Here is a 23,054-nt window from a genome sequence, read left to right as displayed (position 1 = left end):
AGTCCCCAAAAAGGGACCTGTAGAATCCAGAGGCACTTCTTCATACCCATCTTTTATTTGTATTTTAAGTTTTCTGATGTATTTTAAATATTTCCAGTTTTTACTGACTAAAATAGAATAGTTGAGGGCCTCACTTGGAGTCTATATCGTTTAGATCCTGTCTTCAGTACTGTGGGATTCAGTTCAGTACTTTCAGTTCCCTCGTCACTGGCACTAGAGAGTCAGGAAATGGCGAAAGCTGCCTGAAGCCCAGGGCCCCAACAGTGGTCAGTCCGTTTCTCTAGTCAAATTAAGAAGCTCGTGTTCTTGAGATGGATGGGAATTTTTCAGAAAAGTATGTTTATACTGTGCCCAAGGTTTCATACTGGACATTGTAGACCATACCAAAAAATTCAGAATTTTACTGGGAGTTATGAGTTGCCCTTCTGACTCTTCAGCTTTACTTTTAAACTCTGCTGTTTTTGTGGGTGGTTTACTGGTGAGGACAAGTGCTGCCTGCTCTTGTGCAGGGTGAGCACCCCTGGCGTTGTTTGACCCACTGGGCCTGGGTTTTTGTCTTCTGTGTTCAGTTGTTCCTCCAGAGCTCATTTTAGACGGTAGGAGTATTATAACTGGAAAATAAAGACCTCTGACTTTTTAAGTAGAGAAGAGAACTGGCCTGCCTCACCTTCCACAGCCAGGTGCAGGCAGCTTCTGGTTTGGCATAGACAGACCTCTGACCTCTGATACCCCCACCCCACATTGTGAGACAAAGCCTGACCCCTCTTGGATGGAGGGTACCCTTGGTCTATCACCCCTGATCATATCCTAGGAGGACTCAACCCTCCAATTCCTCCTGAGTCCTAACTCTCCTCCAATTTTGGTGCTGAGCACCCAGGGAAGATTCTGTAACACTTCAGGTCTTGGCATAGCTCTCCTGGTTTGGAGAATTCATCTATTCAGCCATTTACTCAATCAACAAGCCTTTTCTTTAGTATATATAACATGTCCTCTGTGCCAGGAGCTTGGTTGGGCAAGTCTTGCCTAGACTCTGCCTTCCAGGAGCTTTGCTCTATATGGGAAACAAACAGGTGTTCCAGAAAGACTGGCAGAGCATGTGCAAAGAAGGAGAGAGATCACCAGGTCAAGAAGCTGACAAAGGGTTATGTCATAGTGGAAATGGGTAGAGGGGACTGGGACAGGTTGGCAGTGCCAGACCTAAACTGGAAATTTGCATTTGAATCCAGTTCTCTGGGAATCAGTGATGAGTGTGAAGCAGGAGAGTGATGTAATCTGATAATCACTTTAAAAAAAAGATAATACCATGACAGTAAATGTAATTTACCACAGAATTAAGGACAAGAATGAAATGATCATCTCAGTAGATGCAGAAAAAGCCTTTGATAAAAATCCAGCTCCTTTTTTAAAATCCTGAAGAAACTAGTTATAGAAGGAGTTTTTTTTCTTTCTTTCTTTCTTTTTTTTTTAACCTCAGCATTACAAAGGGTATATTTGACAAACTAAAGGCAAACGTCATACTGAATGGAGAAAAATAAGGCATTACCTCTAAAATCAGGAACAGGACAAAGATATCCCCTCTAACCACTCATATTCACTACAGTTCTTGGAACTCTAGCCAGAGCAATTAGGCAAAGAAGGAAATTAAAGGAGTGCAAATAGGAAAAGAAGAGCTCAAATTATCTGTTTGCCGATGACATGATCTTTTATCTAGAAGACCCAAACAACTTCACCAGAAGACTTCCAGAGCTGATAAACAAATTCAGTGAAGTACCAGGATATGAGATCAACATGCAAAAACCAATAGCTTTCTTATACTCCAATAATGAACCTGCTGAGAGAAATCAGAAAAACTATTCCACTCATAATAACCTTTATAAAAAAAAAGAAGAAGAAATGAGGAATAACTCTAATCAAGGCAGTAAAATACCTCTAAAATGAAAACTCTGGAACACTGAATGAAATATTGAAATCAACCTTGGAAAATGGAAAGACTGAGGCGGTGGTGGTGGTTCAGTAGTAGAGCGCTTGCCTAGCACGTGCGAGGCCCTGGGTTCGATCCTCAGCACCACATAAAAATATATAAAGTTATTGTGTCCAACTACAACTAAAAAGAATAAATATTTTTTAAAAAGAAAGAAAATGGAAAGACCTCCCATGTTCTTGGATAGACAGAATTAATATTGTTAAAATGCCTGCACTACCAAAAACATTATACAGATTCAGTGCAATCCCCATCAAAATACCAACAGTATTCTTCAGACCTAGGGAAAAAAACAGTCCTAGAATTCATTTGGGAGAGAAAAGGACCCAGAATATACAAAGCAATTCTGAGAAAAATTTAAAAAAAATGTTAGAGGAATCACAACACCTGATTTTAAGTTATACTACAGAGCTATAGGAACAAAACCAGCATGGTATTGGCATCAAAGCAGTCTTGAAGTTGGGTGTGGTGTCACACGCCTGTAATCCCAGCAACTCAGGAGGCTGAGGCTGGAGGATCAAAAGTTCAAAGCCATCCTCAACAGCTTGGCAAGGCCTTAAGCAACTTGGCAAGACCCTGACTCAGTATTGCTGGGAATGTGGCTTAGGGGTTGAGCACCCCTTGGTTCAGTCCCTGGTATAAGAAAATAACAGACTTAATGACCAATGGAATGAAATAGAAGACACAGAGTCAAACCCATATACTTAAAGTCATCTGATACTTCTCAAAGTTTCTAAAAAAGACATGTTGGAGAAAAGATGCCTTTTCTAACAAAATGATGCTGGGGAAAACTGGATATCTATATGTAAAAGACTGAAACTAGATCCCTATCTTTCACCCTGCACAAAAGTCAACTCAAAGTAGATCAGGACTTAAAAATTAGATCAGAAACTTTCCAACTGCTGCCCCAAAATAAATAAATAAACGGGATTCACACTCCTACATGTTGCTGCAGGCACCAACCTCCTTAACAAGACACCCAAATAGCTCAAGAAATAAAACCAAGAATCAGTAAGAGAGATAAACATCAAATTTAAAAGCTGCATAGCAAAAGAAACAAGTATAAACCTACAGAGTGGGAGAAATTCTTTGCCAGCTATTCCCCTGACAGGGATTAATATTCACAGTATATAAAGAATTCAAAAAACTTAACACTAAAAAACAACCCAATCAATAAATGGGCAAAAGAACTAAACAGTCATTTCTTGAAAGAAGAAATATGTATATGGCCAATCCAAGTGTCCAACACTCCTAGCAATCAAGACAGTGCAAATCAAAACTATATTGAGATTTCATCTCACTCCAGTCAAATGGCAGTCATCAGGAATACAAATAATAAATGCTGGTGAGGATGTGGGGAAAAGGGTACAATCACTTTGTTGGTGGGACTGAAAATTAGTACAGCGACTCTGGAAAGTAGTATGAAGATTCCTCAAAAAGACTAGAATAGAACCACTGTCTGCCCCAGGCATCCCTCTCCTTCGTATTTATCCAAAAGAACTAAAGTCAGCACACCACAGTGATAAAGGCACATCAGTGTTTCTAGCAACACAGCTCACAATAGCTGAGTTATGGGACCAGCCTAGGTACCCATCAACAGATGAATGGATAAAGAAAATGTGGTTTATGTACCCAGTGGAGTTTTACTCAGTTATAAAGAAGAATGAAATTATGGCCTTTGCTGAAAAATGGATGAAACTGGAGAACATCATCCTAAATAAAATAAGCCTGACTCAGAAAGTCGAGGGTCAAATGTTTTCTCTCATATGCAGAAGCTGGAGCAAAATAAGGAGGAAAAGGGTTGGTGGAGACCCCATGAAAATGGAAGGGAGATGAGTGGAGGAGGGGAGGTTAAGGGTGGTGGGGGAAAGGGAAGGAACATGGGAATGAGGTTGACCAAATTATGCTGTGTGCATGTACCACAGTGAATTCCACCTTTGTGTATACCTGTAAAGTACCAATTTGTAAAACCAGTAAATAGATGGGTGAAGGCCAGGGGAGTAGAGGGATCATGCAGAGGGGAGAAGGGGAGGGAGGAAGTAAGTACTGGGGACTGAAATGGAGCAAATTATATTCTACGCAGGTGTGATTATGTCAAAATGAACCTCACTATTCTATATAGCTATAATGAACTAATAAAAAAAAATTTCAAAAAGATTTTGCAGGAAAAGAGACTCGACTTTGGAGAACAGATCTTCATTATTAACTTGACCATCTATTCTGCTCACTGTTTGATTTTAGGCAAGTTTCTAATCTCTCTGAACCTGTTTTCCTCATTTGTTTAGTGAGACTAAGACCCATTCAATAGAATTATTTTGAATAGTAACTTTAGATAATATGTTAAACACAGTACCTACTGTCATTTTAAAAAACAATGTAATTCAGGCTGCTCTGCTTAAATGAAACAGGGTATAATGGGATCTTTCATTTTATAGTGACTGTCTTGCAGAATGAGGCCAGGAAACAAGAACTAGGAGACAGAAATGGAGAGAATATGGTGTGATAAGTATAAAGAGTGTTTTATAGCCTTAAAAGTACCTGAAATATTATTATAGTTTGCCGGTTTACTTAGCCTTTAAGGTGTAAAGAAATCTATGAAAATAGCCTAGTTACATTTTATTGAGTGTGTCTTGTTTCTGACATTTTGCATTCATTTATATCTATGGACTCTGTCTCACAATCCCTTTGGTAGCATATGGAGTGGGTTTTATATTCCCACTTCACATTCTAGGAGGTCAATTCCCAAAAGGTTGAGTAATTTGCCCAGGTGCACATCTAGCTGTGTGTGAACCGTCACTCTGGCAGCTGAGCAATATACTCTTCAAATCCCTGAGCAGCAGATCAGGTGGTAGCAGTAACCCACTCTTGGATGTGGAAGTGCCCTCTATTTGTTAGCAAATATCCCTATTTTCCCTCAATGCCTGTGCACCCAAATAAAATCAGTCTTAGCTTAATAGGTCAGTAATGACTGGTAATAATTGTCCATTCCATGTATATGGTATATTTTTGTCTTTAGAATATTCTGATATCTCTAAGAAGATAGTGTTAATGAACAGTTCATTGACTGTGGAGCTATACCTGGTTTATTGATTGATCCTTCCACTTAACTGGATGTGTGGGTTTGAGCAAGTTTCTTAATAATACCTTGTGGGGTCATCAGGAGCCAGTGAGGAGAGGGTGCTAATAAAAGCATCCAGCTCTGGGGCCTCATGTAAAGAACTCTCGTTAAATTTTATTACTGAAGACAAACGGTTTGGAAGTTGAGTAAATGGAAATAGAATAGTCGACAGAATTTTTAGCAATGTGGATGGGAGTGAAGTGGTGCTTCCCTGGTGTCAGTTCTGCCTTGGTCCAGCCCACTTGTGGGGGCCAGTTGAAGAAAGTGCTGAGACACCAGCAAGGTCAAACAGTTTGCCAGAATCACTCCAGGAGTGTTGAGTGGCCAGGTACCTCTGGGTTTCTTTGTTCTATATCACAATATCCTAGAAAGTGGCATACCGACGAGGCACAGTTTTAGATATTCAAGGTAGAAAGTACATAGAGCTGTCCAGGGCACGAAAGAGTTAACACATAGACAGAATACCTAATTTATACCAGGGAATTGCAGGCTTAGGCACTGAGAAATGGCTCATTATTTTAATTGGATTTTCCAGCATGTTAAGCAAGTCAGCAGATTTGCATTAGCTTTACTTGCAGAGAAACTGTTTCTATGTGTCGAACGGAAGAAGAGGGAGAACCAGTGGACAGCAGAGAGAGACTGCCAGTTAGCGCAGGGTGACAAAGCAGATTGCGTCCTCACTAATTAATAAAGTCTTCCATGCACGTAGGTGTGGTGGAAGTCCCCTTTGTGGGGCTGTGCGGCTCTCGCCTCTTCTCAGAGGCAAGAAATGGAGGCATTGCTGGCTCCTGGCTTTCCCGCAACAGCAGCAGGGCCACTCAGGCGCCAACCAGCTGGCCCACGGAGGGACTCGGAGCCTGGCCGTGGCCTGCCACTGCTTTGGGACTCCTGCAAAGGATGAGCACTCATGGAACAAAAAGACCAGGGCCCTCCCTGCCCTCTGAGGAGAAAGGCAGTGTATCAGTAAGCCAACAGGATTGTTCCAAATGTGGTAAAGCTGAATAAGAGGGTGAAGAACTAAATCAAGGCAGACTATATTTTAAGTTTGTGTACTTAGAGGAAAATTTTCATGAAGTCTTTTTCAGTGGCTGGGATTGTGGGGGCTATTTGTATAATATCTGTCAGCATTGAGCAGTTCTGAGAAGAAAATGGTTATTTTTATTACCACTAATTTTAATTACAATTATTTCTTAAACAGGTTCCTTCTTGCATAATGAAGGATAGACCTCAGCCTCCCTTTGTCTGATTTATTCCCGTTTTCTAGTTGGGCTGGCTGTATTGGCAGAGGAAAGAAATTTAAATAGTAATTTTTGGGGGAAAGGAAACATATTTACCATACCTAAACATCATTCCTGAAATTGTTTTTAAAATGTTGTTTGATTAATAAACTGGAAAAAGTGGTACTCCTTTAAGACTTCTTTCAGACTTGAATCCTGCACAGAACTTGTTACTTCAGCATTATTGTTATAGGAAAGGAGTTGATTTGGAAGTTAAGTGAATGGGAATAGAAGAATCAGTAGAATTTTATTAACATGAATGGTGAATAATTCCACAGTGGATTTGAAAGGCTTTTAAAGTCTGTTGAGATTGGTCTGCTTCCTCTTTGTCTTTGTGTTTTTATAATGGCACGCAGGGGGTTGCTAGTACTTGTCATAGAAGACAACCTTCTTTGTCAGTTTTTAAAAATAAACGTATTTTTTCCTGAGATGTAAGGTGGAAAAAGTTTGTAAGTTTTTAAATATTTTCCTGTGGCTTTTTAATAGGGTAGTCAATCACTGAGAATATTCTGAGTTATAATACATAAAAAAGTGGGTTTTTTTAATTAGTCCCCAAGAATATGTGTATATATGCCAACAAAAGAATACCAAGAATTCCGCCAAGAATTCTTAATTCTTGAGCTTTTCAATCAGTGCAACTACATCCACACCCCATGCCTGACCACAGTGGTGACATAAAAGGTTGCTATTGTAGTCAGTACCGGACTTTGAAGGGACTTTTTCTTTAGAACAACTATCACATTCAGCACTAATTTCTTTGTTGGTTTGTAATACAGCTTTCATTTTAAGATAGCAATAGCAATGTATTTTTTTCTTCATTTCACAAGGTATTTGAGGCATGGATGAAAACCATAATTTAGGATAATAAGTTTAAAAACATTTGTAGTTGTATTCTTTTCATATTTTTAAAATTTTACCTTTTTTTAAACTAACAATATGTTACATTGCAAACAGTTTTCTTTTTTTTTTTAATGCAAAAGTCCCCTCTCCCACTCTGTACCTTTGCCCAGTTTTAATTCCTGGGAGGAACTTATATCAGCAGATAACTGATTTCATTTTACTAAAATTCTACTATTCTCATTTATTCAACTTCCAAACCAGTTCCTTTCCTGTAATGATAAAGTTGTAGTAACAAGCTCTTCTTGGGAAGCTGAGGCAGGAGGATCTCGAGTTCAAAGCCATTCTCAGCAAAAGTGAGGTGCTAAGCAATTCAGGCCCTGTCTCTAAATAAAAATACGAAATAGGGCCAGGTATGTGGCTCGGTGGTCAAGTGTCCCTGAGTTTCATCCCTGGTACCAAAAAATAAAAATAAAATAAAATTCTGTGCATGATTCAAAAATAAGTTAAGCACAGACATTTCCTTCTCTTATAAAAATCCTTGGGGCTGAGGTTGTGGCTCAGTGGCAGTACTTGCCTTGCACATGTGAGGCACTGGGTTTGATCATCAGCACCACATAAAAATGAATAAACAAAATAAAGATATTGCATCCATCTATAACTAAAATTTTTTTAAAAATCTGTATGCACCTTAAGAACTGTTTTATACCTTCCTTTTAGTAATAATGGACAGATTTCCAAAGTTAATTATAAAGAACTCTCTTATTTTTATGGCTGTTTAAAAGTTCCATAATGTGTTAGCCAGCGCTCATTGGTGGGCCCTTCACTTTCTATCAGAATTAACAGCCCTGTCGAAAAGATCCTGGTGCCCACATGATATGTGTTACCTGCCTTCTGCAAGTCCTTCTCGTCTGACCCCTCAGTACTAGGCAGTGTTCTGAAAACGGGGGCGATAGCCAACAGGTGAAGCATTCATACACAAGTGTTTAAGGAAGAGTACTTTGAAGAAAAATCACATGGGGATCTTCTTGAATGGGGAAAAGGTAGATTCTGGCTTGAGTAGTGGAGGGCAGGGCAAGCCCCAGCCTCACTGACCCACCATCCACACAAATTTCTACAGTCTGTGGGATGGTGGGCTGGGGACTTACACCCCAGGAATGGAATTGAGAACTCGGAACAAGTTGCCCATCTCCGGTAGAAGACAAGTCCTGTTAATCTTTATTTCTTCCCTCTGACGCTGAAGGCAATGTTTTTCAACTTCATTTATTTATTTTTTAACATCATTACCTGTACCCTTCGTCTTTTTCCCCAAAAAGCCTTTTTGGAAGTTTCCCCCCTCATTGTTCTCCACATGTAATACCATTTATATACTGTGGCCATTTGGAGGGCCACAAACGATTATAAAATCTAAGTGGGCTTTTTGCCCTACTTCCCAAAAACCAATGCCCTGAACCCTCACAGAACACGTGGACTCAGCTTAGCCTGTAGCCCTCAGGCTGTTCTCTGCACACACGGTGGCAGAAGCACTTGGACAGAATTGTCTCGGTAGGACTGTTTGTCTTTGCACTAAGAGAAGGAAAAGTGGTCATTTCCACCATTTGCACTTGTGTGTAAAACTAGTCGGGGTCAGGGAGAGTGAAGGGTTAGAGTGACTTAGGAGCTGCAGGAAGCCTAGGCTGAGAACAACAGGAAAGCATCAGGGGGAAGTTCAGAGCCAAAGGAAATGTCTTCTCTTTCCCAGCCCTGCTGTGTTCCCACGTTGCCTTACTCATTTAGCATCCCCATGACATTTAAAAAATAAACACATTCAGCACTTCCTGGGTTACCAGGGCGTGAACAGCACTTCTCACTGCCTCGGTTGACACATCTGCTCAGTCAGATCTCACACCCCACGCAGTGGATGTGGTTCAGAGGGTCTGCACAGAGCCCCTTCGGGTCAGAGTTAGTCCTTCTCCCACCACATTCCCCACGTCTTGCCACATGCATGGCAGTGTGTGTCGGCCTTGGCTCCGCCCACCCCCTGCCCTTGGAGCACAGATCCCTTAAAGGCAGGAACAACATCCAGCTGATCATCTTACTCATCAAGCACTTGGGCCCAGCAAAGTGCCTGGGCTCAATCCCCAGGACCACCTAGTTTCTAGTGTAATGTGTGGCCGAGAGTCGGTGTTCAGTGAGTGATGGACAGGCAGGTGAACAGACAGGTAGACAGACTGATGAGCACAGATTGAGTGGGAATGTTTCTTGAGTGAGGAGATCCATAGGCCTTTCCTTCAGTAATCTGGTCCTGCGGATCCCCGCAGCCTCATTTCTAGGTCACTAAAACTGATGTCGTCAGGGTACTAGGAGGCTTCTTAAAGAGACCAGGTCATAAGCTCTTCTCTGTCCTTGTACTGCTGCTTCTTTCACTGTCCCCCCCCCCCCCCCCCGTTCTTCTGTTGCTCTTCTCTTCAGCTGAGCAGCAGCACCGTCTCCTTTCAGACTCTCCCTGTACCTTTAAAGGAAAGAGCCCCAGGCCACTGCCTCAGAGCAGTGGGAAAAACCTGCTCCCCTGTGGGGGCTGCACTTTCACCAACACGCCACCTCCATCCCCATTTCTCAGTGCCAAGTGGCAGTGGTTGTGCCACCTCCCCAGGGAGACATCCTCTAGGTTCTGTGAGGTGATACACACGCCACAGCCTTCCAGAGCCTTCCAGAACCCGTGTGTGAGAAATGCTCGGTCAGCAAGAGCTGGTTTTATTGTCTTACGTGCTGCTTTTTTTTTTTAACTGTCTTCCATCTTTCTTTGTTTTGATTTTCAGCTCCAGGGTCAGAGCCACAATGTGATCTTCACCTTGGATTCCTTGTTAAAAGGAGACCTAAAGGGAGTCAAAGTAGTAAGTGTCCAGAATTCCAAACTTTTGATTTTCACTTTAACTGGAAGGATTGATAGTTTTTTTTCCTGTTAAGATCATAATAGTACTTGTACTTGAGAGGTACTCTGAACATTTTTAGCATTAAAATAATGTTCTTCAAAAAACGATCGTTGGAAAAGATGTGCTGCTTGATACAGGGTCGAGAGAGAGAGGAACGAGAGTAGGCACTTTCAGGAGATCTGTGAGTGCCTCAGTCGGTGGGCCTGTGTTGGCTCCTCCAGTGTGTCCACCACTGACCAACCTCTTGGAATCTCTGGGTCCTGCTCTGGGGCAGCATAATCAGGAACACCCACCTTGCCTCCCTGTCAGGCTTCTGTGTGTAATAAGTGGTATAATGTGCACCCAGCCTCTTGGGAAAAGTTTCAAATGGCCCATAAAGGAGGTCATTTTTGCTAAAATGTTATTTCAAAATTATTTGTTTTTTTAAGCAGAAATAAATAGAATTCAGGGTTTTTTTTCTCTCTCTCTTTTCTAAGGATCTCAAGAAGCCATTTGACAAAGCCTGGAAAGATTATGAGACAAAGTTGTAAGTGTTTTTTGTTTTGTTTTGTTTTTGTTTTGGGTATTGGTACTTTTTGTTTGTTTGTTTGTTTTCATAAGAAAGTAACTGGGAAAAGGCTACAGCCCCTAATATCTTCTTAACAAAACACTTAGTATGCCCTTGGAAGACCTAAATTGGGGGTGCTGACCTAGTTTAAAAGTAGTTATGGCCAGGCCCAGTGGTGCACCCTGTAATCCCAGCAACTCCAGAGGCTGAGGCAGGAGAATTGCAAGTTTGAAACCAGCCTCAACAACTTAGCAAGATCCTGCCTCAAAATAAAAAATTTACCAAAAGGCTAGAGATACAGCTCAGTGGTAAAGTACCCACGTTCAATGCCGAGCACCACCAAAAAGAAAAAAAGAAAGCAAAAGAAAAACACAATCTGGTAACCATCAAGCTGGCATTCACTCCAGGTCTGTCTACCCCAGAGCCTAAGCAGCAGAACATGGGCATTGGGGTGAGACCAGAAGGAGGGATTAGGGAAGTGAGCACTTTGCATGCTGCCTGGCTGGTGTTTATACCATAGGTATTGCACCATGGCCCTTTGTTACTACTCTGGGAAATTTGTAATATCAGGCAGTAGAGTAGGGTGGGAGATGTGTGTATTTTAAAGCTTTTAATAAATTTCTTGGCTGTAAAGTTGGGTAACTGTAAACATAAGAGAATAAAGACATTTCTGGAAGGCAGCAATAGCAGCGGAATGAAAAGAGAAGCAAAAGAAGAACAAGTTCAGGACTAAGCCTGTTTCCCAAGCTGCTTTTGTAATTGATTATGTAACAAGTGTGTTGGGCACTTGCCATCCTAGGGATGCTTCTGTGCATGAACAGCTAAAAATGCAACTGGGAACCAAAAGACTGTAACAATGGTTGACCAATGCTATGGGCCATTTCTTTATGTATGAAAAGTGGGTCATGGACACTCACAAAAATTCAAATAGTGAGTTCAGTGGGTTTCAGTTATACGACCTTGAGGAAGGTTTTTGTTTTTATAATTTAAATAAATTATTTTCTTTCTTTCTATTTATTTTTTTAACTTATTTATTTTGCACTGGTGATTGAACATGGACACTTACTCCTGAGCTCCATCTCCAGTCCTTTTTGTTTTGAGAGAAGCTCTTGCTAAGTTGCTGAGGCTAGCCTTGAACTTGAAATCCTCTGCCTCCACCTTCCGAGTCACCAGGATTATAGGTGTGCACCACCACACCCAGCTAAATAAATTCTTTTCAAATAATTACTTTCCCAGATAGGTCGATTTCTTTCTTGTGGTGCAGGAAGGAAAAAAAAAACAAATTGTCTCTTTTGTGTAATAGGTCTCATTTGTTTACATCACAGAAAACAAAATGACTTTTACGTACACACAGAGAATCTATTATTACCTTCCAAATAACCAAAAAAGCCTGGACATTTTCTATTGTCTCCCCCCGCCATCCTCACTAGGGATTGAAACCAGGGTGCTTTACCGCTAAGCTACATCCCCAGTCCTTTTTCTCGTTATTTGTGTTCTGTTTTGTTTTTGAAACGGTGTCTCCCTAAGTTGCTGAGGCTGGCCTCAAGCTTGCCTTCCTAGTGCCTCAGCCTCCTGAGTCACTGGAACTATAGGTGTATGCCACTATCCCCAGTTCACAGTCTTCTATTTAGCACCCAGGAGGCAGTGAAACACAATGGTTAGATCACAGACTTTAGTATTTTTTTTTAGGTTGTGATCTTGAGCTAGAATAGTAAAGTATGTTTTAATGATCCTCGCTTGTTAAATAATATGAAAATTACCTACTTCTTAAGGTACCGAGAGTTCCAATATATTCTCTGCCCGACTCCACACACACAGCCACCCCTGTTATCACCAACCCCCATCAGACTGGTACATTTGATAGAATTAATAAACCAGAAGGATTCACTCTTGGTTTTGTGCATGAATGTGTTTGGAAAAAAATTATATCTGCTTTTATTATAGTACAAAAATTGAAAAGGAAAAAAGAGAGCATGCAAAACAGCACAGGATGATCCGCACCGAGATAACAGGAGCCGAGATTGCCGAAGAAATGGAGAAGGAAAGGTGCCTGTTTCAGCTCCAAATGTGTGAGGTAGGAACGGACTTTTCCATCTCTGGCCTGGAGCTTGGTAACTAGCATCCTGCCAGTCAGCAGGCTGTTGGGGCATTAGAGGAGGGGACTCTTTCCTAAGGATTCTAATCTCCGTTTTTCTCCAAGCCTTTTGGGATCCATCATTGCCCTGTTGTCTCATATTTTGAGCCTTGGTCCTATGGGTCTCTTTAAGCCAAAACAGGATTCTTTGGTGAGAACCTTAATGTTGCTTTTGAGTGAGTGATTCGGGGGATAAATTTTGGTGAGAGGTAACAATGATGACATTAAAAATTTAGAGCATGCTTTTCTTAACCATGAATTCAGTTGGAATGAAGGAAAGACTGAAATGAAGGAGTCATTGAGGAAGTCTGAGTTTATGAAAAACATGCAGTCAAAAGCATGCTGCCTAAGCTTACAGCAGTGATTCTCCAACTGAGTCCCCACCAGACACTAGCTCTGCTTGACCTCAGCCTGTTCTAACCTGTTCTAATGCTGGCTGCTTCGGGGTAATAGAGATGCTTTTGCAGTTTTTGGAAAATATTTAGAATGGAAAAATTTCTCATTTCAAGTTTTTCTCTCCTGAATTTTCTTTTGTGTTTTCTTCCTTGTAAACATTTGACTCCTTAAATTTGTTTGATCATGAAATCTTTTCTATGATAAAACAAAGTAAGCAAGAAACAATGTCAATAGAAAAATCTTGGCTGGTAATGAAAATCAGAACCAGTGCTGTTTAGTTAACTACATGAATTAATAACAGATTATTATTATTATTTTTATTTTTTTCATTTTTAAGTTACAAGAATTCTTTTTGATTCATGTCTTTGGATTATAAGTTTTGGTATCTTATCGCATGTTTCTTTTCTCTCTCTCTTTTTTTTAAGCAGATGTCAGGGGTAATATTAGGGATTGAACCCAGGGCCTCGAACATCCTGGGCAAGTACTCTAGCACTGAACAAGACTCCAGCTTTTTAAAATTTTTATTATTTATTTTGAGACAGGATCTCACTAAGTTTCCCAGTCTGGCCTTGAACTTGTGATCCTCCTGCCTCAACTTCCCAAGTAGCTAGGATTACAGGTGTGCGCCACTGCACCCAGTGTCACTTTTCTTGAAGGGACTCCTGTTTTCTGCACAGAGCTGTCTTTCAGGAGCACGTGAACTATAAGTCTGAAATGCATTGCACCGAGGGGGAATGCTCAGCTGTTCTAGAATGTTTTGCTGTGTTTTATTTCCACTTGTCTAGTAAACTAATTGTGAAAATTTATAAAATGCTAATGCTCTAATCTGTTTTACACTCTCTGTGACTGTGCCAAATCCGCATTCCCCAAATCAAGCTCACCTTGTCTGAAGCCACTGAGGCTCTTTGACTTGTGTAGCCCAGTGTGGTGGTTTGCCACCTGAACCCATGATTTAAGAACCCTGCCTGAAATTAGCAACATAAAATTCTGTTTTATCTCCACAGTATCTCATTAAAGTCAACGAAATCAAGACCAAAAAGGGTGTAGATCTGCTGCAAAATCTTATAAAGTATTATCACGCACAGTGCAAGTAACTAGATCATTGCAGTCATAGCCTTAGCCTGTAACCCAGGGAAGGCCGCTTTGCTTCATTGGTTTTCTTGGCTTTTTTTTCCTTCATTTAGGGCTGTATATTACTATATAATGATATTCCACAGCTCAGTGGACAAGAAATGGTGTTGTGTTCTATCTTCAGAGTTTTATATAAATTAATAGCTCAAAATGGAACAACTGACTGGTCACTTGACACACTGTCTTCCATTGACAAGCTGAACTTGCAGGCCAGCCTTTGTAGCCTGTGTCAGAGACACACGAGTCCTGTCCCAATGGGGGCCTTTCGATGACCCCTTTTCCTCCCATACTTGTCATTTTACTGTCAGTGGGTCATTTACACCATGTATTCCCACCTGGATTTGTTTTGGGTGTTTTCTCATCATCTAAATAAGTGAAATCGAGTGCTTTGGGCATGAAGATACTTTTCATTTGAACATGGATTTCTATGAAATGGTGTTATGTTCTGAGAGACATCCACTGTTGTATGCTGGCTCTACTTTTGTTTGTCTGCATTGTAGGGCTGCCTTTTTATTCTTCTCACGATTCTCTGGCAGCACATCTGTTTACTTTCTCTTTACTTGTTGGGTTAAATTGCATGAGTTTTCAGGAAGAGTGTTATGTGAAAATGTGCCAGTTACTATTAAAGTCTGGTATTAATTTTTAAAAATTATAGAGAAGATAGGGCAAGGACCTTTCCAAAGTGGTCCAGATGGCTCTGATATAAATTTATGAGTAGAATAATGTCAAGGTCATTTGGACTAGGTTACAATGCCTACTCTCCAAAACATTAAATACATAATTCCCTTTGATCTCTTATTCCTTTTAATAGTAGCATTATCTAGACAGATCTTTATATACAATTGAAACATTTAGGGAGGTCAGCATTAATCTTATGATAACAGCATAAGGCTCAAGTCATGTAGTAGATTAGATCAAGTTCTGACCCTGTGGCCGGGGACACGTGATTAGGTCCTTCACTATCAGGTTCTTCACCAAACCTCAGTGTCCTCATCTGTCAAGTTGGGGTAAGGTTTGTAGTACCACTCAGGGTTCTTTTGAGGATGTGTAATATATTTGTTGTTGGGATGTCTCTCTTTTGGAAAAGTTTTTTAATGATCACATTGTTATTTACATAAATTTAACTTGGTAACTTTTTTTCTTTTTTCAAAAAATTCTACCCTCGTATAAATGTGTATCAAAAATAAAAAGCATATATTTAAGTGAAAATAGCTTCCACATTTATAGGATATTGTTTGACTTGACCGATGAAGGCTCTTACTAAAGACTAGGAACTTCCTTTTGACTTAGTAGTGGAGTAGGACAATTATGAAACTTGGAAGGATATTGTGGTGATCCCTGATTTTAGTTTTGGGTGGAATTATTCATCTCTCATCAATTTCAATTTTATTAAGAAACATTGATTTGAAACTTTTGCCAAAATAAGCGAATCTCTAGATCTTCTGAATTGCAACCCTTTGGTAGCAAATCTGATTTAACCTGATTTTAGAAATCTTTTTTGATCTCAGATTTTCTAAGTCTGAATGAGAGTTTGAGCTACACAAACATGAGTTTTCCAAATATAAGAGGCTTTGTAAAATACACACATTATAGCCTTATTAGCAAAGATGAGAAGAGCAACCCTAACTTGTATTAGCTAATGTGTCCTCCCTTTACTCTTTTATTCTTTGCTTCTCCCTGCTCAGAAATATTAATCAATCTCCTACCAAAGGCCAGCTACTTTGCTGGGTTCTGGGGAAGAAATTAAATAAGGGTTCTCTTCTTGGAACTTAATTGTCTGGTACAGGAATTAGGTCATGCACATCAGAAATAGCAGTGATTCTAAACAGTAACTGGTGACATAGACATAAAAGGAGACAAAAAGGAGACATTTTTGGCCAGGAAGGCTGAGAAGGTGGGTCACTGTACCCTGGAGGAGGTAGTGGTACTCACTATTGGACTAGGATGGCTGACTTTTTCTGGTGAGAAAGTCTCCCCCTAGGACAGAGAAGTATGAGCAGAATAAGAACTCTGCACGTGAAGAACCTTGTGTGCAGTTCTAAGACCTCATGGTAGAACTGGGTTATACTGAAATTCAACTATAAGTTATCCCATGATTGGACCTAGAGTTCCATCATAGCAAGATGCCAGGGTGGGGGTTCTCTTTCAAGGAGCATTTTATTTTTTTCCTACTTTAGCCAGTCCCTCAGAACTCCTAATAGGCATGTTGTGGATCTATAAAGCATTCTCTACTCAGATTTTTGTTTTAAAACTTTCTTCTTCTGAGCATTTATTCCAGTTCCCAAATCATTTTCAATACAGCATCAGCCGGTATTCAAGAGTGAATTTGCAAGGCAATACCTCATGTATCATGACACCATAATGTGGATGCAGCTACAACAGTGAAGAAATAAAGGGAGCAGGAAAGAGCTCTTGACTTTTTCTTACCCATTTCAGCTCACCCACTCTAATTACTCCTTACTTCAAACACGAGCATGGTTGGTAATGTGCTGCTCTCAAAACAAACACATCCTCTTGCTCACCTACTCCCTTTACCACCTGGGTTATCACTACAATCTGCACAGTCAAGAGCTTTTACAAACATTGCTCTATTATCCTTCATCTTACAAACAGTAATAAAACCTGACATTTGCCAAGAGCTTATATAGCCTTTCCAGAATTCTTTACATGCATTTTCTCATTTCCTATTCAGAGCAGTCAGAAAATATAGCACAAAAAGGATAAAGAACTCACTGGAAGTCTTGTACATTCATTTGATAGATATCCAAAAAAATGTGTCAATATAGACATAGCAAGCACAGAAAACCAAAGAAAGAACTGGACTCCCAAATTTATAACTTTGGCTTATGAAAGGATGTTGTCAAGAAAATGAGAAGACAGCTTAGAGAATGGGAGAAGATATTTGCAAACCACTATTTGATAAGGATCCAGTATACAGAATGTAGAAAGAATTCAACAAGACAACTCAATTTTTTAAATGTGCAAAGATTATGAATAGCCATTTTTTTAAAAGAGATACACAGATAACCTGGAGCAAGCCAGCTCCCCACTGCTGGGCTCCAGCAGCCCTGCCCATCACAAGCACTCAAAGGCATCTGGAGAGCAAGAGTCTGCTCTGAAGGAAGCCCTTGAGCCCATCCATGGGACAAGGGTAGGAGACACTCCCCACCAGGCCTGGAGGACCTGCTGCTCCCAGGGGGCAGAGCGAGGCCAAGGCAGCAGAAGGCTTGGAATTCTGCTTTGCCCATTTCTCTCACCAGACGCTATGCCTGCACACTCTGGTTCAGAACTCAGTGCCCCAGCTAGGAGGTGAGCAGGAGCCCCATAATAGGCTGGGGGCTGCCTCCTCAGGCAGTGTGTGACTTGCCTCTGCCTCTAGTCTTTGATGGGGCCTGTGACTGGAGTATGTGTGTTCTGGGCAGGAGGATGTGTTGGCCCAAAGATGGGTCAACACCTGGGAAACTATAAGGACTTGGCACTCTTCTAGAGAGCCCCAGCAGACATTTGGGGGTGCCAGAAGAATGTGACTTGTGATCTTACCATGGACATGTTATGGAGCTTGTTTGATCTTAGAATCTTGTGCCTGGAAAAATAGCCCAACATGGTTCAGGAAACAGAGAAAGGGTGCCAGACCATCTTATGGCAAAGACCAGGTCTAAAGGCCCCAGGATTGGGAGGAGACCAAGGAGGCAGCTTTCCTGAGGGACACCAGTGCTGTTTGACCCATTTTCCCCTGTGCCATCCATGTTTTCCCACCAGCCTCTGTGGCCAGAGTTGCTGCTCCAGCTATCAATATCGACTTCTTCCAGAGAAATAAAGTTAATTTCTATTTTATGTTTAAAAAGAGAGAGAAAAAAACAGCCCAAAAGTACATGAAAAGATGCTTGACATCATTGGTCATTAGGGAAATGCAGATCAAAATCACAGTGAGGGGCTGGGGCTATAGATCAGTGGCAGAGCACTTGCCTAGCATGTGTGAGGCACTGGGTTTGATCCTCTGCACCATAAATAAAAAATAAATAAGGAGGTTCGTTCACAACTAACATAAATAAAGAACATATTTTAAAAACCACAGTGAGACACCACACCCACTACAGCCCTGTAATTAAAGTAATAAAAATAGAAAGACTTTATATATATCCATCAGCTGATGAATGGTTCAACAAATTTGGTGTCACCACACAAGGGAGTTGTATTCAGCCGTACAAAAGAATGAAGTACCAATGCATGCTACAACAGAGATGGATCTTTGAAACGTGCTTAAGACACACAAGACCACATATTGTACGATTCGGTGTAAAATGTCTAGAAAAGGTAGATCTATAGAGACAAACAGCAGATCTCATGGTTGCTAGGGCAGAGGAGAAGGGAGGAAGTGGTGGACACTGCTGTGCACAGGACATTGGAGGGTGATGGAAGTCCTGGAATTTGTGGCGATGGTTACGTAATGTTGCACATATACTAAAAACTACTGAATAGGGCACTTTAAAACTGAAATTTATTATATGAATTTTATCTCGAGGGGAAAAATGAAATTAAAAAAACTATAAAACAAATTACCCTCACAAAACTTATAGCTAGAAAGTAATGGAACCAAATCTTAAACCCAGGTCTCCAGCTTCAGAGTACATGCTCCTAGACAGCATGCCAGAAAACCTTGATTTGGTAAGCTTGGGATTGGGCCTAGACATCCACGTTTTTAAGGCTTGATTTCCAGGAGTGGGTTCAGGAGTGCCACTTGGATCTGAGTTAGTGCTGTATGTTCAAGCTCATTGGTGTCGCAGATGTGCGGAGTATGTCTGGAAGGAAGTCACCCTATTACCTGGAAGGCAGGGAATTAGTTCTTGACTCAGAGCCTGAGGCTGGGAGACCAGGCTTTCAGAAGGTGTGAGGGCTAGTCACTTCATTGTTTAATTTGTTTGGTAGGTTGGAAAATAGGTGTTCTCAGCCTTTAGTCAAACAGCATCTCTTTCTAGGCCAACTCAAACAGAATCTGACCAGGAGGATCAGGGAGACACTCTTGTTTTGCTTGGTTTTCCTTCCCCATTGCTGTTTGGACACAATTAAGTAGGCTAAAAATGAAGGACATAGGGACTCTGGATGCTAAGGCTCTGATTTGTTTTCTGGAGATTGTTCTACCAGTGGACAGATATCCCTATTAGATGAACATGGCTTTGCACTTTGGGCTGTGGGTGTGTTATAGCCTGTCAGTGTAAATATGAGGTCCCTCTGCCCATCAGCTGGCAACTTGAATTTTCTTAGCATCCTGTATCATTAAAATGTGGTGACATGTATCTCAAGCTGCTTGATTAAGTTGTGAAGCCAGTCTTGCCTTCTCTAAGGTCAGAAAACTAATGAAGCTCATATTGGCCTGGGACTGTCACGTGTTGAACTACATGTCTCTGCCTGTTGTGATAAGCACATTATCTCTAGGGCTCTCCAGAACTCTCCCAGGCCAAGTGATCATCTCCATTTCCTATATAAGGACTAGTGATGATTACCTATTGTGTTGAGTTGCAGTGAAATTTTGTTTTTTTAACTTACTGACTTATTATAAAAGACACAAGTGACCAGGGTAGATGAGAGGCACATAGGGTGAGATCCAAAAGGGTCCTGAGTTTCTGTCCCCATGGAATTGGGTATGCTGCTCTCCTACACTAACCCAGAAGTTCTCTGAATACATCTATTTAGGGAATTTTCTGGAAGCCCCAATACATGACATGCTTGATTAAATTATTGGCCACTGGTAATAAACTCAATCTCCAGCCCCACTCCCCTCCCCATAGGTGGGAGGAGAAGAAGGATTGAATGTTCCTCTGCTCTAATCACATGGTTGGTTCTATAATAAAACTTTTAAAAAGAGATATTCCCTGCATGGTGCAAAATAGTGACAGACACAGAGAAAATCTCAGTTCATGCCAGCTGCTGTTGTGACTGTTGTCATCATTCTCAATTTTCTGAAGATTTCATCATATTTCAGTAAATATGGACAGAGAACATGGCTGAGACAAGTGCCAGACAGGTGATTTCCTTCCATTTGGAGGATTTGCACGTCAAATTCCGTGATAGGTAATCAGAGCTCACACTTGTGCTTCACTTCGCAGTTGATAGAACACTTTTTGTCTGTAGTAAGTAGCTTGTCTAGTGCTCCTCAAAGTTAATGTGCACTTGCGGAGGTAAGCATGCCACTCTTCATGTAGGGCCACTACCCTGCCCCAGGACTCACATCTACCAAGGTTTAGAGCTAGGACATCATGCTTCTGATTTCCCAAGCCCATGCATTTCCTTGGAACTGCAGCCAACTGCAGTGGAGAGGAAGAGGGGAAGAGAGATGCTGCTGCCCTCTGAAATTTTACAGGTAGTGGCTCTGTGTCTTCTCAAGGAGAGAGAATCAAGCATGCAAAGAAAGGAATCACCAGAGGGACAGTGTTGTTGGCAGCATGTTGGCATTTGCTCTTTATGGCTTTTCTCATGACCCTCTTGGTCATTTTGTTCTCTCTGCAACCCATCCTTCATTTCTGCTCCTGTTTCCAAAACTAGAAATTGGCGCTAAGATGACTTTTTCCAAGGAACTTGCTTCAACATGTCCTCCTAGACTAAACATCAATTATTTAATCTTTTTTGCTTCAGTAATATACCATGTTTTAGGGGAAAGTTTTTAGAAAATGAAGCTGAAGGGGAAAAAACCACATTTTTCTCACTCAAAAGATGACTGAACTTAGGTATCCCTGGTATGCACATCAATGGGATCACACTGTAGATATAGCACTTTCTTTGCATCAGGCTCAGATCTGTTTGCTTGTTCATAGAGCAGCACCATCCAGTGGAGCTTCCTGCAGTAATGGACATGTTCGTATTCCTCGCCGTCAGCCATGGGTTGAGAAGAAACAAGCAACTGGAAATAGTGTGGCATGGCTGCAGGACAACAATTTCTGTTGTTAATTTTGTTTTTTTATTTTATTGCTTTTTGATTTTATTGGTGGTGCTTTTGTTTTGTAATAGAGATGAAACTCAGGGGTGCTTTATCCAACTGAGCTGCATTCCCAGTCCTTTAGGGTTTTGTTTTGAGACAAAATCTCACTAAGTTGCCGAGACAGGCCTTGGAGTCACAGTTCTCCTGCCTCAACCTCTCAAGTCTCTGGAATCACAGATGTGTGCCCCTGCACCTGGCTTGGAGCCTAAAGTTTTTAAGGGAAAATATTAGAAGTTAAAATCAGAAAAGTATTCAAGGAACATAGCATAGAAGTTCTTTAATTCTGTATGAAGAAGTGTCACTTGCATCCCTGTAGAATGTGGTGAAAACCTGAAAATGAGGACTTGGATATGTTTTCCAGTTAAATAGTTGACCAAAAAGGTGTCATTCCCTCTGTCCCTTTTGCTGGAAGACTTTATAAAATAGTGTTTCTCTTAATTTGGTAAAATTTTTCCACCAAAAGATTTCAGCCTTAAAAAATGCTGGTACTTGTAGAACTTGAGAAACCACTGTGAAGGCCAGTTCTGATAGGTCGTCTTATTGGCAATGAACGTAGAGAGGAAGTGTAAAATGTACCCTAAAATATCTTGCTGTTGCTTCATTTGTAGGCACTTGTGGAGTATCTGCATTGTGTAGGGCTGGCTGTGATATGGAGATAAGATAGTCCTCATTGTCTGTAGGGTGACAGAAAAACAGATACAGTCCACGGAGAAATAATGGACAGCAGGGGCATGATTAGAGAAGCTTCCTGTAGAGCAGTGGAATTCGTAAATACCAGTGTCCTGCAGCTTATTGTACTAAGCTGATGTTCCACACTGGGCCCCTGAGGGGAGTGTGCTCTGCCTGCAGTTGGAAGTCTCCCTCTGGTAGTTGACAGGCAAGGGTGCCGAATCAGGGAGGCCTGAGACTCAGTCGTCTGTCTCTTTGTGAACAACCTGAGCAAGTCCTGTGCTCTCTCTCCTCCATGTATGCTTCTTAACAACAGGGATGAGATTGAAGTGCTTTATTCATTCTGCTGGCGTTAGCTCTTGTTAGGATTCAGGCCTTTCTACTTACGTGCTGACATTCTGTTTTCCAGGTCCATTATACTGTTGCTTTGAAGTCCTCTGTTTTAAGCATGTGTTGGAATACAGATCCCTCTGGGGGACTGAAAGAACTCTGACCTCCCTCCTGCCTGTCCCTCTAGTCCAGTCACATCTCTGTTCGTGGTGGCCACTTTGACTTCATGGATGCCAGTAGTGAAGATGTTTTTCTTTCTTATATTTAAATGTGGCTCAACCAGGAGGAATTGTTCTACATGTAGATGGGTGGACACATTATGAAATCATCACGTGAGGACTGCAACAGTAATTTGCAGTGACTATGATATCAGATGTGAAATACTAGCCATAATTTGTTGGTGGTGTGCATCTTTACAAAATACTGAAATTTGTTTTATACTTGTTTTGTGAAGGTAAATAAAAGGGTCTGAGTTTTCAGATTTTTCAGGTAATTATAGTTCTTTTTTTTACATTGCTGATAAACTGCCAATGTTTTGTATTATAGTTTCTTCCAAGATGGCTTGAAAACAGCTGATAAATTGAAATAGTACATTGAAAAACTGGCTGCTGATTTATATAATGTAAGTTCTCCCTGCAATACATGCATTTCAACTGGTGGCAAACATCAGTAAATTTGAAATCTGTTCGAGAATGGTATCAAAAGCGTAAGTGATCCTTCTGTTTAGCTCAGAGCAATTACCACTGGTC

The 23,054-nt window shown here is 41.0% G+C and overlaps 1 protein-coding gene across 1 annotated transcript in view; it reads left to right on the top strand.

The window, feature by feature from the left end:
* LOC143388916 (arf-GAP with SH3 domain, ANK repeat and PH domain-containing protein 1-like) overlaps window positions 1-23,054 on the top strand; it is a 145,356-nt gene that overhangs the window by 44,731 nt on the left and 77,571 nt on the right. Inside the window, 5 exon segments of the mRNA XM_076842341.1 lie at window positions 10,012-10,086; window positions 10,602-10,651; window positions 12,617-12,746; window positions 14,207-14,292; window positions 22,852-22,927. Of these exon segments, the coding sequence (XP_076698456.1) occupies window positions 10,012-10,086; window positions 10,602-10,651; window positions 12,617-12,746; window positions 14,207-14,292; window positions 22,852-22,927 (417 nt within the window).

This window comes from Callospermophilus lateralis, unplaced genomic scaffold (genome assembly GCF_048772815.1).
Source record: "Callospermophilus lateralis isolate mCalLat2 unplaced genomic scaffold, mCalLat2.hap1 Scaffold_45, whole genome shotgun sequence".
Lineage (NCBI taxonomy): Eukaryota > Metazoa > Chordata > Mammalia > Rodentia > Sciuridae > Callospermophilus > Callospermophilus lateralis.
Note: the sequence above shows the minus strand (reverse complement) of the source record. Positions and strands in the feature narration are given on the sequence as shown.